The following is a 14,366-nucleotide window of genomic DNA, read 5'->3' as shown; positions in this document are numbered from 1 at the left end:
AGTGTCCTTTATCTTGTGGCCCATCTGTTCATAATCAATCTTTTTGTTGAAGTTTCCTACTTGTAACACCTGGCATTTATTGACGTTACATGTGATTTGCCATTTTCTAAACCAGTCAGCAATTTCATCTTGATCCTCTTGTAATCTTTGCTTACATTGTTTAGTTGATATTGCATGACCGAGCTTTGTGTCATCTACGAATAGAAACATCAAGCCATCTAACCTTACATCAACAACGTCAATATATGTGATGAAAAATAATATAGGCCCAAGTACGAGTCCCTGGTGTAGCCCACTAGTGACGGGTGACCACGATGATGCTTCACTGTTCATTACGACTCTCTGCTTCCTATCACTTGACCAAGCTTCAGTCCAGTTTCCTGTGTACCCAGCAGTACCCAGGACTCGGACTTAATACATCAATATAACGTGGGAGACTTTGTCGAACGCTTTTAGGAAGTTCAGAAATATAATATCTATTGCTTTTGTCTTGTCGTGGGTTGAAGAATTTATAATAAAATTCAGGGAGGTTTGTAAGGCATAACTTGTGCCTTCTAAAACCATGCTGTATATTACTGATGAGATTGAGTTGTTCCAGATAGGATAAGATATTATCTCCAATAATCGACTCCGAGAGTTTACATATAATTGATATGAGGCTAATAGGACGGTTATTGCCAGCGATTCACTGCTTTGTTTGTTGAATATAGGAGTGACGTCTGCCAGTCTCCAGTCCTGCGGGACTATTCCATCCTGGAGAGATGAATACAGGTCAGCGGTTTGACAGTTTTGTGTTTGACGTTTTTAATTGCTCGTGGACAGAAACGATCAGGACCTGAAATTCTATTAGTCCTCAACTTATCTAACTGTGACGGTAAATTCTGATATCGTATGAGTGCAATTCATCAGTGTCTCAAAATTCGTATCGCTGTTTTTTACAGCGTAAAAACAGAACCAAAAAACCTTGCTCAGGGTTGTTGCCATTACACAGACTTTCATAGACACACAGACGACACAGACTCAAGATCAAGGAGCGTTGGTGTGGCCTTAATTTGACTTAAAATAAAAATGTAATTACCTTAAAAGCAATAAAAGAAAAGAATAGTAAAGTAAAGGCGCTATCCCCACCCTCCACTCCCTCCGGCAACACACCAAACGGAAAACTGGTAAGAAAAATAGAGAGAGAGAGAGAGAGAGAGAGAGAGAGAGAGAGAGAGAGAGAGAGAGAGAGAGAGAGAGAGAGAGAGAGAGAGAGGTAACATTATGTCTAGCAATACGGGAGAGGGTGGGCAGAACAAAGCGAGCAAAATAACTAGGAGAGGAGAATGAAAAATACAGAGGAACAGAGGAAAGAAGGAAAACAAAAGAGAGAGAGAGAGAGAGAGAGAGAGAGAGAGAGAGAGAGAGAGAGAGAGAGAGAGAGAGAGAGAGAGAGAGAGAGAGAGAGAGAGAGAGAGAGAGAAGAGGAAGGAGAGAAGGAGAGTTTAGAGGAACAAAAGATGGAATTAAAAGAAAGAAGAAAGGCGAAAGTGTAGAGACTCCAGGTACGGAGGATATCCTGGAAGCGGAGACAGAGGAAGTGGAGCCTGGAAACAGTTCAGTCTTGCTTCACACGGGAAAGCCGGGTTCGTTTAGTGAATTAAACCATAAAACGCAGCCCATAAACCAGTCAACAAAGTAGTATTATCCCCATCTGCCCTCCTCTTCCTTATTATCCTCCCCTTGTCCCCAGATCCATTTCATCCTCATCTTCATCGTTACCTATCGCCTCCTTCCTCCCCTTATCATTTATTCCCTTCTTCTTCCTCCCATTCGTCTTTCTTCCCCATTTCCTCCTCTTCTGCCTCTTTCTTCCCCATTTCCTCCTCTTCTCCCTCCTCCCCCTCCTCTTCGAACCACATCTTTAAAAAAAAATATCTTATTCAGGAAGAAGGACCAGTTTCCATATCATTTCTGTATTTCAGAAGACGTGAAAATCCCCCGTGGGATAGTACCAGCCGCCTGCCTCAACCTCTCAGCGCAACCCACAGACGCTACACAACCGCAGCCCACACCAGCACCTCACAGACGCAGCCCACACTAGCACCTCACAGACGCAACCCACACTAGCACCTCACAGACGCAGCCCACACTAGCACCTCACAGACGCAACCCACACTGGCACCTCACAGACGCAGCCCACAGCACCACAGACGCCCCACTAGCACCTCACAGACGCAGCCCACACTGGCACCTCACAGACGCAGCCCACACTAGCACCTCACAGACGCAGCCCACACTAGCACCTCACAGACGCAGCCCACACTAGCACCTCACAGACGCAGCCCACACTAGCACCTCACAGACGCAGCCCACACTAGCACCTCACAGACGCAGCCCACAGCCACAGCCTGCCGTTTGAGTCTTTAATCCGTGGACGGTAGTCTACAACTACATCCCAGTATTACAGACTAAGGATGCAATACAGTGTTACGGGTTTATGTTGCTGCTGGATGTCACAACGCAATGTTACATTCTCATATTACAGTTACGTACTACCGGCAGGCGACACACTTCACATATAAAGTCCAGCCTTAAAGGCACTTGTTGTAAGACAGTGTTATAATCCACAGTCATATGCAGGCCTCACATCTCCGTTTCCCATTTTTTTGGGAGCATAAAGAACGTATGGTCTGCAATGGTCTCGCGGTTCATCTACCCCCACACTACAGTCTAGAACCTTAGCTTCCGCCAGCTTACCCTGAGACCAAGCTGCTGCGTTGTTCTTATGCTTCGTTAAGCAGTTGGAGGTCACAGCTTGTACGCCTGCGTAACTACAGCATCCTGGCTGTTCTGGGGCAGACACTCGTTTCGGATCCTTCTAAGTCCACAGTCCATCTGATCATCGTTGTCATAACACGTAAATAGTAACTCAGTGGTAGAGATAAGAGCAGCAACCAGATCGACGTAAGATATAGATGGGGTTATGATTCATAGGAAGGTGACTTACCTGTACGGTATAATCACAAATCCTTCCTAAGCTTAACGTCACTAATAATGAAATTCAAAAGCCACTGCATAATCAAATTTCAGAAAATCACAGACTAATTTTTTCCAGCGTGAAGTTCGACTCAGAGAAGAATTAGGAAAAAATATATGGGCGAATGTTCTCTACATGGTATTTACCTGCCAGAGGAAAGATGGAGAGAACCTAGGCTTTAAGGAGACACTTGTGACAAAATTCATCAATATGATTCCCAGTCGATGATCCTCTGGCTCCCCTGTACCATCCTGGGAAAGTAAAATGGGTCTCCACTTCGATATTTCAGTGTCACCTTACAGCTATATATTAATCTCACCAACTGACATCTGAGAGGTTGAGGGGTTCCAAGGGAGACAGCAAACAATTGATTAATGGTTGAGTGAAACGAATCACGAGAACCAGGGAAAATTCATCCTCCCCCTTTTTCCTCACTACACACACACACACACACACACACACACACACACACACACACACACACACACACACACACACACACACACACACACACACACACACAAACTCACTAAACAACAACAACACAGACTCTATTTTGCTGCCTCATATGTTCCTTTCCCATCCCACATAAAACCGTATTTTCTATCATATATAACCCTAAGCCGAGGGGGATTCGGGCCGCGTCACCTGTGGGAAAGCAAGAGGAACGAGCGGGGATATCTACTGCTTCTTCCATTATCTGAAAACTTCCGTTAAAGGCAAACAAACAACAACCCAATCGCTTGTTACCCAATTAACAGTTAATTCATGATTTACTGCCCAAGTAACCACAAATTAATTACTAGCCATATGATTACTGGCATTGTATGTCTTTATAAACGAATTATTTGCGATTGGATTAACCGAAGCTCGTTTAGCTTTGCCTCAGTTAACCGTGAACCAATTACCCACATTCCGATTGTCGTTGACCTAATTAACTACATCTCTATCATCCCCAGTAACAATTCACTCAATTATCACTGAGCATAATTCCTTCACTGAATTAACTTAATTAACCTTATCTCCATTAACTGCTTATCCACTAACCCTAGATCCTTTAACCAAAACCGATTTCCAGATCTATTGACAGAAAAGCGATTAACCGTCTCCCCTTTATAGAAGACTTCATAAATTCAAGATCCATTAACCGAAGTTGTATTAACCTTAACTCTGTTAAAAGCATTTAACTTTATCTAACTCATACTCAGTTCCATAAACTGTATCAATTTACTTTGGTGATAAATGCAGGGGCTGGGACGGGAAGGGAACGAAGTCGAAGAAGAAAACGAAAGAATACGAGGAAGAGGAAAAAGAAAAGAAGAGGTAAAACAAAAGATAACGAAGAATGGGAAGGACAAGTAAGGGAAACAAAAAAGATAAAAAGGATGAAAAAAGAAGCAAACTACTAAAGAAGATCAAGACAAATAAGTGATATAAAAGAAGAGAAACACGATAAGAACAGGGAGAGAGAGAGAGGGAGAGAGAGAAAGAGAGAGAGAGAGTAGCCAAAACCAGACTCTTAGATAGCAAACAGCAAACCTTCAAGTTCAAAAACAGACCCTTCAAAAGCCACTGGCGATACTTCAGTAGACAACAGCAAGCCCTCCAACAGCCAATGGGAAGCCTCTAAGAACCAGGACAAACACAGAGATAGCCAATAGCAGACTCTCCACCAGCTAACAGCAAACCCTCCAACAGCAACCTGTGGACGTCCCATCCGACACAAAGGATCAACAAGCCATGCAAATCTTTCCATACCTTCAGGTGTGTTTGGGTGGCAATCATCGTGCTTCGCTGCTTGAGGCAGACCGTCCTCCTGACTTGTGGCAAACAAAATCCGTAAGATTACGGTATATAAAACATTTAACTTACTTGAGCCATTACCTTCGGACCAAACAAAGTCCTTAAACGTGGTCGATAAACCCTTTAGTCAACACGAACTGAAGAAAGACAAATCCTTAACTTAGGAAACAAAAGAGAAATCTTTAACTTGCCATAAACTTTCTTACCTAAGGAAATAAATCCTTTAGACTCTTGAGGAATAAATCCCTGTATTAAACCCAACAAACAAGGTCAGGAAAAGAAACTTATCCTAAAAAAAACATGCAAGAACTTTAGGTTTAATCTCCAACTTACTGAGAACGGTGAGGTGACCAGTGCCTCTAATGGGCGGGTGTCCATCAGCGGGTCCTACTTGACATTGATAGTCAGCGTCGTCGGTAAGGGTGGCGTTGTGGATCCTGAGGTGGTGTTCCCCGCCAATACCGTCTCCAATCATCTCGTAGCGAGGGTATCCGGGGATGGAACGGTTGAAACCTGCACAGAAGAAACGCGAAGATTTGGATTAGTGAGTTGAGAGAGATATGGTAATGGGTTGGTATTGGGCACGGGATTTATGGGTGATGTGTGTGTGTGTGTGTGTGTGTGTGTGTGTGTGTGTGTGTGTGTGTGTGTGTGTGTGTGTGTGTGTGTTTACACAAACTGGAGTAAAGAAGGGACATGGTACATGTATACAAGGTTAAGAGACGGGACAACATGAGTGTAAAACTGTCTCCACGTAACACACACAGAAACGCACACAAAAGCATACATACATACACACACACACACACACACACACACACACACACACACACACATTCGGATCTTGCCATATCTAGCCAAGGCTGAATGTTCCACCACACATCATCTCTCTCTCTCTCTCTCTCTCCATCGTCAGTATTCATCCCTAGCTTTTTAGAGGCAACAACGGTGGTAATATCGGGTGAAGCATGAGCAGCAACTGTATCTTGAGTAACAATAACACACGTAAAACCTCCGGGAACAGTAACAGGAGCAGCTACGTTAGAGTAACTACACCAGGATCAGCTTTATAAGCAAGAGCAGCAATAAAGCTATCAGCAAAAGTATGATAAAATAGAGCATCATCTGCATATAAAATAAAATCCCAGTAGCGGCTGCAATATCAGCAGTACCAGCCTTGGAGAGGTAGGAGGAGGAGGAGGAGGAGGAGGAGGAGGAGGAGGAGGAGGAGGAGGAGGAGGAGGAGGAGGAGGAAGAGAGGAGGAGGAGGCGGAGGAGGAGAAGGAGGAGGAGGACGTATCATCTTACGAGATATGAGCTCTCCTCGCTTAGCGTCGTCTCCTCTCTTCTTCTACAGGCATCTCGTACTCGCACCCTTCACCTTATATTTCATGCTGATGCGGGTGACGCAACAGTGGATACAGAAGAAGGACTGGCAACACCAGGTAATACAAGAATAAATTAAGAACAACAACATTAGAAGGAACAACATTAACACTATCACCAGAAACAGAAGTGATTACGACAACAGCAGCAACAACAGTAGCCAGAAGGAGCACCATCTGCAGGAGCAACAGTAGCCAGAAGGAGCACCATCTGCAGGAGCAACAGTAGCCAGAAGGAGCACCATCTGCAGGAGCAACAGTAGCCAGAAGGAGCTAGATATTACCACCGTCTTTCACCCAAGGGCGCGACAGTTTCGCCGATATCACGAAGCTTCTCTATAATTAGGCCACCTCGTAAATTAGGCCCACATGTTTCCTGCAGCCGCATTGCTACCTTCTAATTACCCTTTCTTGAATACGCTGGCGGATCATTTCCTTCTTAATTATCCCAGCGCTGAGGGAAAGAAAATATTTGGTGCTCTTTTTTTTTTCTTTCTTTCGTTTTCAGGATGATCATCTCACACCTGGCATAAAGAAGAAGAAAAAAAATTCTGGGCTGGTTTTCTTTCTTGCCCACAGTTGTATGCCAGGCGCTGGGGGGAAAATAGGAATATATTCTTTTTAAGCATTTAACATTACGTTTTCTGAAACAAAGAAAATAACAAAGTAATCTGCTACCCTAATGCTACTGTCTTCTGTCGTGATGCTTTTATAAAGATATTGCTCTAATGGTCAACGTAATTACAGTAACTATGACAATTATCAGTTATAATTGTGGTAATTAGTAGTCAGAACAAGGACAGGTAAACATCGTGATATGCCTCGTTGTACCTGGGAACAGCTCAGAATAATCAATCGGCAAGACTGAACTACTCAGAAGAACTTATGTACATCAAGGTACGTCAGTAAGACGAAAGGGGACGCAAATCGGGTGTCGCACCTGCTGGGATGTGGCTATGTAGGGAGGGCTTCTGGCCGCGGCCTAGAACAGCTTGATGAGCAAAGAAACAATACGACATCTTGGTCCTTTATCAAGCTGCAAGGATAGATGGCTCCGAAACCATCGCAAGGCATGCGTAAGGTATGGTAAGGTCCCACAGACCATCAAAGGGTATAATCAAGGTGAGGTAAGGTACTAGAACCAGCTGTGGAGGTAGAGGACCTCCGAACCCATCGTGAGGAATATGTAAGGTAAGATATAGATGACCCTGCAAACTGAACACCTTCACACTCAACAGGTATAGAAAAATCTAATCTAGAAATCTCTAAGCCAATTATACAATTAGTTAAAAAGGTCGAAAATCTCGTAGAACAGGATTTGAGAGAGAGAATAATTACCGTCGTTAAAGAAGTGAAAATGTAAATAACCTTTAATCATTTAATGAGAGAACACTCAAACACCAGGAAATTAGAATAGAATTAATTATATCTTCACTTCTATGTACCAAACTGGAAAATATAAATGTAAAGAAAAAGAAAAAAAGACTGTAGCCCAGTGCACATGTTTCAGAAATAATTTGATGAATGTTTTCTGAATGTGAAATAGTTCATGATACGCAAATGTATATATATATATATATATATATATATATATATATATATATATATATGTTTATTTTAGTTTCCTTCTTTTACTTTTGTTTTCATTACATATTTTGCGCCAAAAGGAACGACAACATCAAAATAATATATTCAGGTGTGATGTTATCATCAAAAAATAAAGTTTCGTGAGAATAAATCGTCGTTATTGTTCTTTAAATTATCAATTATTCATAAAAGCGCGACACGTAAATATAAGAAACATACATGGTTCTCTACACCAAATCTCAGAGCTCTTCCTTATCTCGAAGTGCATATAATATCAGTCTTAACATCAGAATGATTTCCTTTCACGCTAAGTTTACACTATAACCAAGGTTGGTTGCTTGGTTGGTTCATTAAGCTTTAGGACAACCAAAGTCAATCTAGATCCACCAAATGAAAAATCCTGAAAACTTTCCTGAATTGTCAAGGAAAATTTTAAGACCACATACACTTACGTGGCACGCGGCCCACCAAACTAAGGTGGTTCATGATATTCTATGTACACTGGACAAAATAAAAGATCCAGCGAAAAATTTTCTACAATATATCGTATAGGGATTATAGTTCTTCCATATAGCAGTAAAAAAAATGACATAAATACATTATTGGGAAAATCAAAGCACCTCTAAACAATGGATGAAAGACGAACCAGGTAATAAGTCTTGTGCATAACTCTACGGGTAACGCCCGCCACGTTTCATTGTCTCTCCTTGGTTGCACCTTCACCTGACCTTGGACAGCTTCCTAGGATATTCAATGAGGAGAAACCTCTCGTGCCAGGACCTACGTCCGCTGGCCCGCGGGAATCACCAACCCTAATCAAATTGGTTGTTGGTGTCTGAACTGCATATCAATTGTCTAATATAGTTATCCAGTTCGATCCCTTCCTCCGACGTGTATCATACGTACTCCCTGCTTAATCGTATTGTTGTAGAAATCTACAACGCAATCGGATACGACGTTTTTGTACGCATTATCAGCGAAAGATAAAGGTTTCATAAGACACTTCATAATGAAGTTTCTGATATGAAATATCTTAGGTCGGATGCATAATGGCCACCGTTAAATCAAATAAATTAAGTAATAGAGATAAATATCAAAGTTTCAGCCTCCAACTATTTTTCTTCTAATGCTGTCAAAAAGCTAATCCTCCTCCCTATAGTGACTTCTGAATCATGGCATCCCTAATCCCTAATCCTAATGGCAACATTCTAACTAATGGGATCGAGACCACTGCTCACCTTTAACAACTTGAGACCCGCGATGACTACTCACTTCGCTCACCATAGTAACATGTGTCTCGCACCGCTAATTCTCTCTTCCCCTTGCTAGCCAGGTAGTCATGTCGACGGGAGTTCCCTCTCCATGGCAACCACGACGAGGAATGAGGGTGGAACAAAAAACTTGACGATAAAGTCGGATGATAAGCTGATTGTCAGCGTGTTGCTCGCGCTGACTTCCATTCACTTTAAGTTCACCACAACAGCTTTATCTGAGGTTTACATGGTTCACCTTGAGTTTACTCAATGTCTGCCAGGACTTTACAAGGATGATGGTGAATAAACTTACGATATAATAACAGATTAGAAATCTGATTCCCACAGAATGTGGAGTCTAGTGGTTTGCATCCTTTGTATCACCAGTCACATAAGACTGTCAGAAATGATTACAGAAATATGTTACAAAAATCATTGATCTGAAAGAGAGCTTAATTAACAGCTTCCCTTAACAACTTAACATAGAAACACGAAGGAATACAGAGGCGTGGAAGCAGCAACAGGCCACTTGAGGTCCTTGTGATCGAGGTGGAGTTCAGAAACATAGAAACTGTTGTGATAACAGCAAGAAAGGAAAGCTCTTGAGGAGCCAATCAAATTACAACTGATCTCCAAGTGTCCAGACACTTCACGTGACTACCTGAGAGTATTAGAAACCTTGCTGGGTCAACCGGTGGCGAATTTTAATGGTTCACAGGATGAATATCGACAGAATAAAAGCCTGGATGTCGAACCTACGAGCCGCGGCCTCCAATAGCCTTAACTGAGCGAAGAGGCATTTCGCCAGCATGGTTGTAAACCCGAGGTCTGGGAGCAGAAGAATCTCTACAACTATCGTAAGGTATACGCTAAATATGTCTAACTGATCAAGAACCATTGGAACGTAATCAACAAACTGAACTATATGGATAGAGACAAGCCTTTAAATCTACATTACATATAAGTAAGTTATGCATAAAGTATACGTGAGGTATACATAAAAAAATACGTAAGGTACATATAGAAGATGAAGGAGGTACTTTCTCTATTTCATAACCTTATTCATTATCGATAAAAAGTAATCAGTATAACAGGAAGGATCCTATGAAAAATCATCACAGGGATCAAAGAAACTTACAAGAAGTAAACACGAAAACAGAAAATGCAATATCTAATCGGAAAAACGTTTCGAGTAATGAACGTAAGCATATTTTAGAATCGTTCCGCCCAGGATGAAAATAAAACACACGAAACACTGGCCACTTTTCCTGCTCAGTAATTTTCTCCATTTTAAGAGATGAATGGACCCAGTGGCGGGCATTTAAGCCTGTACTTCTTGTTCATTCATTTACAAGTTTTTTTTATCTACTTATATCGTAAATATGATTCACTTATTAATTCATTTGATTAGTAATATCAAACTGTCTCTCTCGAATGTACGTAAATAATCGTACCTTTACTCGCAGTAACATAATACAGGATAATATGTATAGTAATACCGATACATAAGTATATATATATATATATATATATATATATATATATATATATATATATATATATATATATATATATATATATATATATATATATATATATATAAGTACAAAATTGGATAAACATCTGGTTATCAGCCTATTCAACTATCTAACTATCCTTATATCAGACTCTTCCTCATTCTATCTATCTATCTGTCTACCCATTTATCCAAAAATTTCTCTTCCTCTCTCTCTCTCTCTCTCTCTCTCTCTCTCTCTCTCTCTCTCTCTCTCTCTCTCTCTCTCTCTCTCCCTATATTCATAGTCCCACTTTTCTGTCGGCCCAAAATGCTATGTGAGTGACAATGCGTCTGTGCTTCTTCCCTGCAGTAGGATAATTAGCAATTGCTTCCCACAACGGCAGAACAAACTATCAGTGAACCAAGATTTTGGGTCATTTTTCGTGCATAGATTAACAGCCTACAACACGCAGGCGCTTTCGTGTGTACTTACATAATTTCATACACGAAATAACGATGATTACTAACGAAAATTCACATAAATTCGTGTGATTTAGATTTAGCAATTATATATAGTAATTGAAACGTATCTATTTTTCAGGCAAAAAAATTTTAATTCTTTATCCTTTCTATTTCTTTACGGAAACTAATACATTTCGGTCAGTTCTTTTTAATCATATAGCCTTTTAGGCTAAATTGTAAGGAATTTCAGTTTTTCTCACCAATTATGATCCAATCACATAACGGTGAGAGGATATGTGCTTCGACAGCTTTATCATATCTTAACTCTAAATATTTCGAAGGATCGTAGGATCCAGCCCACCATCTTTCTTCTAGAGATGTCTGTTATGTTGGGTTAACTAAATGTAAAGCCATCATATAATTAATGTTGAACCTTCACGCTCTCCTTCCACGAAGTGATCATGCTTTTCTTGTTATTTCTATTCTGGTCCTTTTTTTTTACTTTCCCCATAACAAAGCAGGTAATGCTTGTCACTGCATACCAGTACAGCAGCGTCAGTAACCCCGCTGTAAAGTTTAACATCTTGTTGTAAAGTCTCAGACAGATAACCTTTTCATGATGACAACATGCACAAATGAAACGAAGCTGTAGTTTGTGCCTGACCTGCCGTCATGTAATCCATTACTGAACGAATAATGTCACTAGGAAGCTACATACATAATAACCAATAGGAAGCTACATACATAATAACCAATGGGAAGCTACATACATAATAACCAATGGGAAGCTACATACATAATAACCAATGGGAAGCTACATACATAATAACCAATGAGAAGCTACATACATAATAACCAATAGGAAGCTACATACATAATAACCAATGGGAAGCTACATACATAATAACCAATAGGAAGCTACATACATAATAACCAATAGGAAGCTACATACATAATAACCAATAGGAAGCTACATACATAATAACCAATAGGAAGCTACATACATAATAACCATGATAAGAATTTCTTTAAGAGAAAGAATCTTGTTATTGGTCAATCTGCTTCATTTTAACGTAAACTCCGTTACTACAAACTGTGTTATATGGACCAGCTTGGTATGAAATGTTATAATGAACAATGACAATATGATACATTATATAAACATGAACTATATGAATATAAATTATATTAACTATGAACCAGTGCCACTATGGGTCACGCTACATAAACCGCTTTAACATAAACCTCACTGATGTAAAACTATATTGACAATATGACACTCAGAGAAACCATGTTTTCAAAATGAGCCAAGTTCACATCGAACACCAATATGGATTACGGTAGAGAGAACCACACTGATGGAGATAATGATTACATTAACATGCATCATGTTACTATGACGACGTATCTTCTATCTAATCTTAAAGTATAATGCTGTACATACACACACAGTCACCACAGAACTTTAGGAGACTTGTCCATTCGAAGGGTAAATCACAAAGCATAAAACAATGAAGTTCTGAAGGGTAAAGAAGCGATTATACATACTGTCTCCTTAAAGAAGCGATTATACATACTGTCTCCTTAAAGAAGCGATTATACATACTGTCTCCTTAAAGAAGCGATTATACATACTGTCTCCTTAAAGAAGCGATTATACATACTGTCTCCTTAAAGAAGCGATTATACATACTGTCTCCTTAAAGAAGTATTCGTGATAGTTTTGAAAGTGTTAAACCACAAAATCAATGAGACAAAAGGATCATATATTTTTCCTAAACACATATTTCACTTGCGTGAGAGAAGAGAATTTACTTTAAAATTATTCTGGAGAAGATAAGGGTAATTTTCAATTTCATTATCCTGATTCAGTTCGAGACTTAATTACACCTTTAACATTAGAGTGTTGGGTAGTAAAGAAAGCACCGTGTATCATGGGTGGAAAACCCTGAAAATATTCCTCACCTTCAAGGATTCACCAGCAGAGGCAGAGGGGTCCTCTCTGCAGGTAGGTCATGTAGGTCATAACCTTGCTTTATCTGTCATACTTCACGCTGGTATCGAGGGAACTTCTTACCCCCAGAGTTGGGTCTGAGGTCAAGCTGCTTTTGGGTACCTCTGCCTACAGACCCACTTAACCGCCACATCCTACGTGTACATACTTGGCCTATGATCTCTTAACCATTTTCGTGTGTCTGTCTATTGGATACAAGAGGCAACGTATAAACAATTCTGGGCCTTGGATAATCAAGCCGTTATGCAGGTCTGGGCTTATAACAACGTTTGCTTTTATTGGTAGCATTTCACTGAGTCTTCCATGTCTGTCGGGCCGATGGGACACCACTTCTGAGTCGAAGCTGGAATCAAACTTTCCAGGAATTTCCATGTAAATCATCATATACCTTCCCTGTCTCCGCTTAGTGTCTTCAGTCATTACCAACAGTTTTCCTCCTTGACTGTGTCAGTTACATTGTGAGAGTTTTCTGTTGATAAAGATCTATTATTCAAGAAGTTGTACATTTATCTTTTCACTTTCCCAGTTTTCCCATCTTACGCTCTTCACGCACCATGACACAGCAGTCACATTTATCAAAGGATTTTGCAAAGTCCCTGTATATCACATTAGCATTTTGTTTGTTCTCCAGCTTACAGTTTTATCGTAGTGATTCCCTCATTGAAGCCCTCTTGTCCTGAGTTATTTACATTATTTGATTCCATAAAATCAGTCAGTTTAAATCTTCTGACTCACGAACATTTCATGATGTGCGATGTTTTATTCCTACGCGTGATGTGTGAAGTCAACGATATTCTCTTTCCTATAAAGAGTGATCAGCTTTCTCTTTTGCGGAGTGAGGCCATGTGAGTTTGTTTTAAGCTCTTTGGAATTACATCAGATCCCACCATTCTTCCCCATGCATGGTATGTGCTTGCACCACAGCGCATCACATCTCTTTAAAGAGTCGGAATTTTTGGAGTTTGGTTCCGGGACACAACGTATGGTCTGGTCTTTGTTGTCAATGGGCCTTTCGAAGTCCTCTGCCTTGTTCACCAGTGATTTCTATTTAGCAGGTGAGTATCTAGTGAGTATTTGGTGAATATCTGATGAAGACGTTTGACTCATTTATCTTTAAGGTGACTTCTGGCTCACTGGTCACCGGTTCATATTCATATTATTGTTTTTACATTATCTCTCTTCATCTTACTGTCATGTGTGTGTGTGTGTGTGTGTGTGTGTGTGTGTGTGTGTGTGTGTGTGTGTGTGTGTGGCGTCTCCTGTTCTTTGTGGATCGATGGAGCTTGTGGTCTTCAGGTGGGTTCTGCCCATCTGATGATAAATGGTCTGTAATCTTCCTATCACA

General features: G+C 40.5%; 1 protein-coding gene across 5 annotated transcripts in view; it reads right to left on the bottom strand.

The window, feature by feature from the left end:
* LOC139757760 (nephrin-like) overlaps positions 1-14,366 on the bottom strand; it is a 400,579-nt gene that overhangs the window by 172,918 nt on the left and 213,295 nt on the right. For all 5 annotated transcript variants that reach the window (XM_071678535.1, XM_071678538.1, XM_071678537.1 and 2 more), the window contains one exon: positions 5,156-5,335. In XM_071678535.1, the coding sequence (XP_071534636.1) occupies positions 5,156-5,335 (180 nt within the window). The remainder of the gene's footprint in view (positions 1-5,155; positions 5,336-14,366) is intronic.

Source organism: Panulirus ornatus, chromosome 28, assembly GCF_036320965.1.
Source record: "Panulirus ornatus isolate Po-2019 chromosome 28, ASM3632096v1, whole genome shotgun sequence".
NCBI classification, from domain to species: Eukaryota; Metazoa; Arthropoda; class Malacostraca; order Decapoda; family Palinuridae; genus Panulirus; species Panulirus ornatus.
This window is presented reverse-complemented; position numbering and strand designations above follow the sequence as displayed.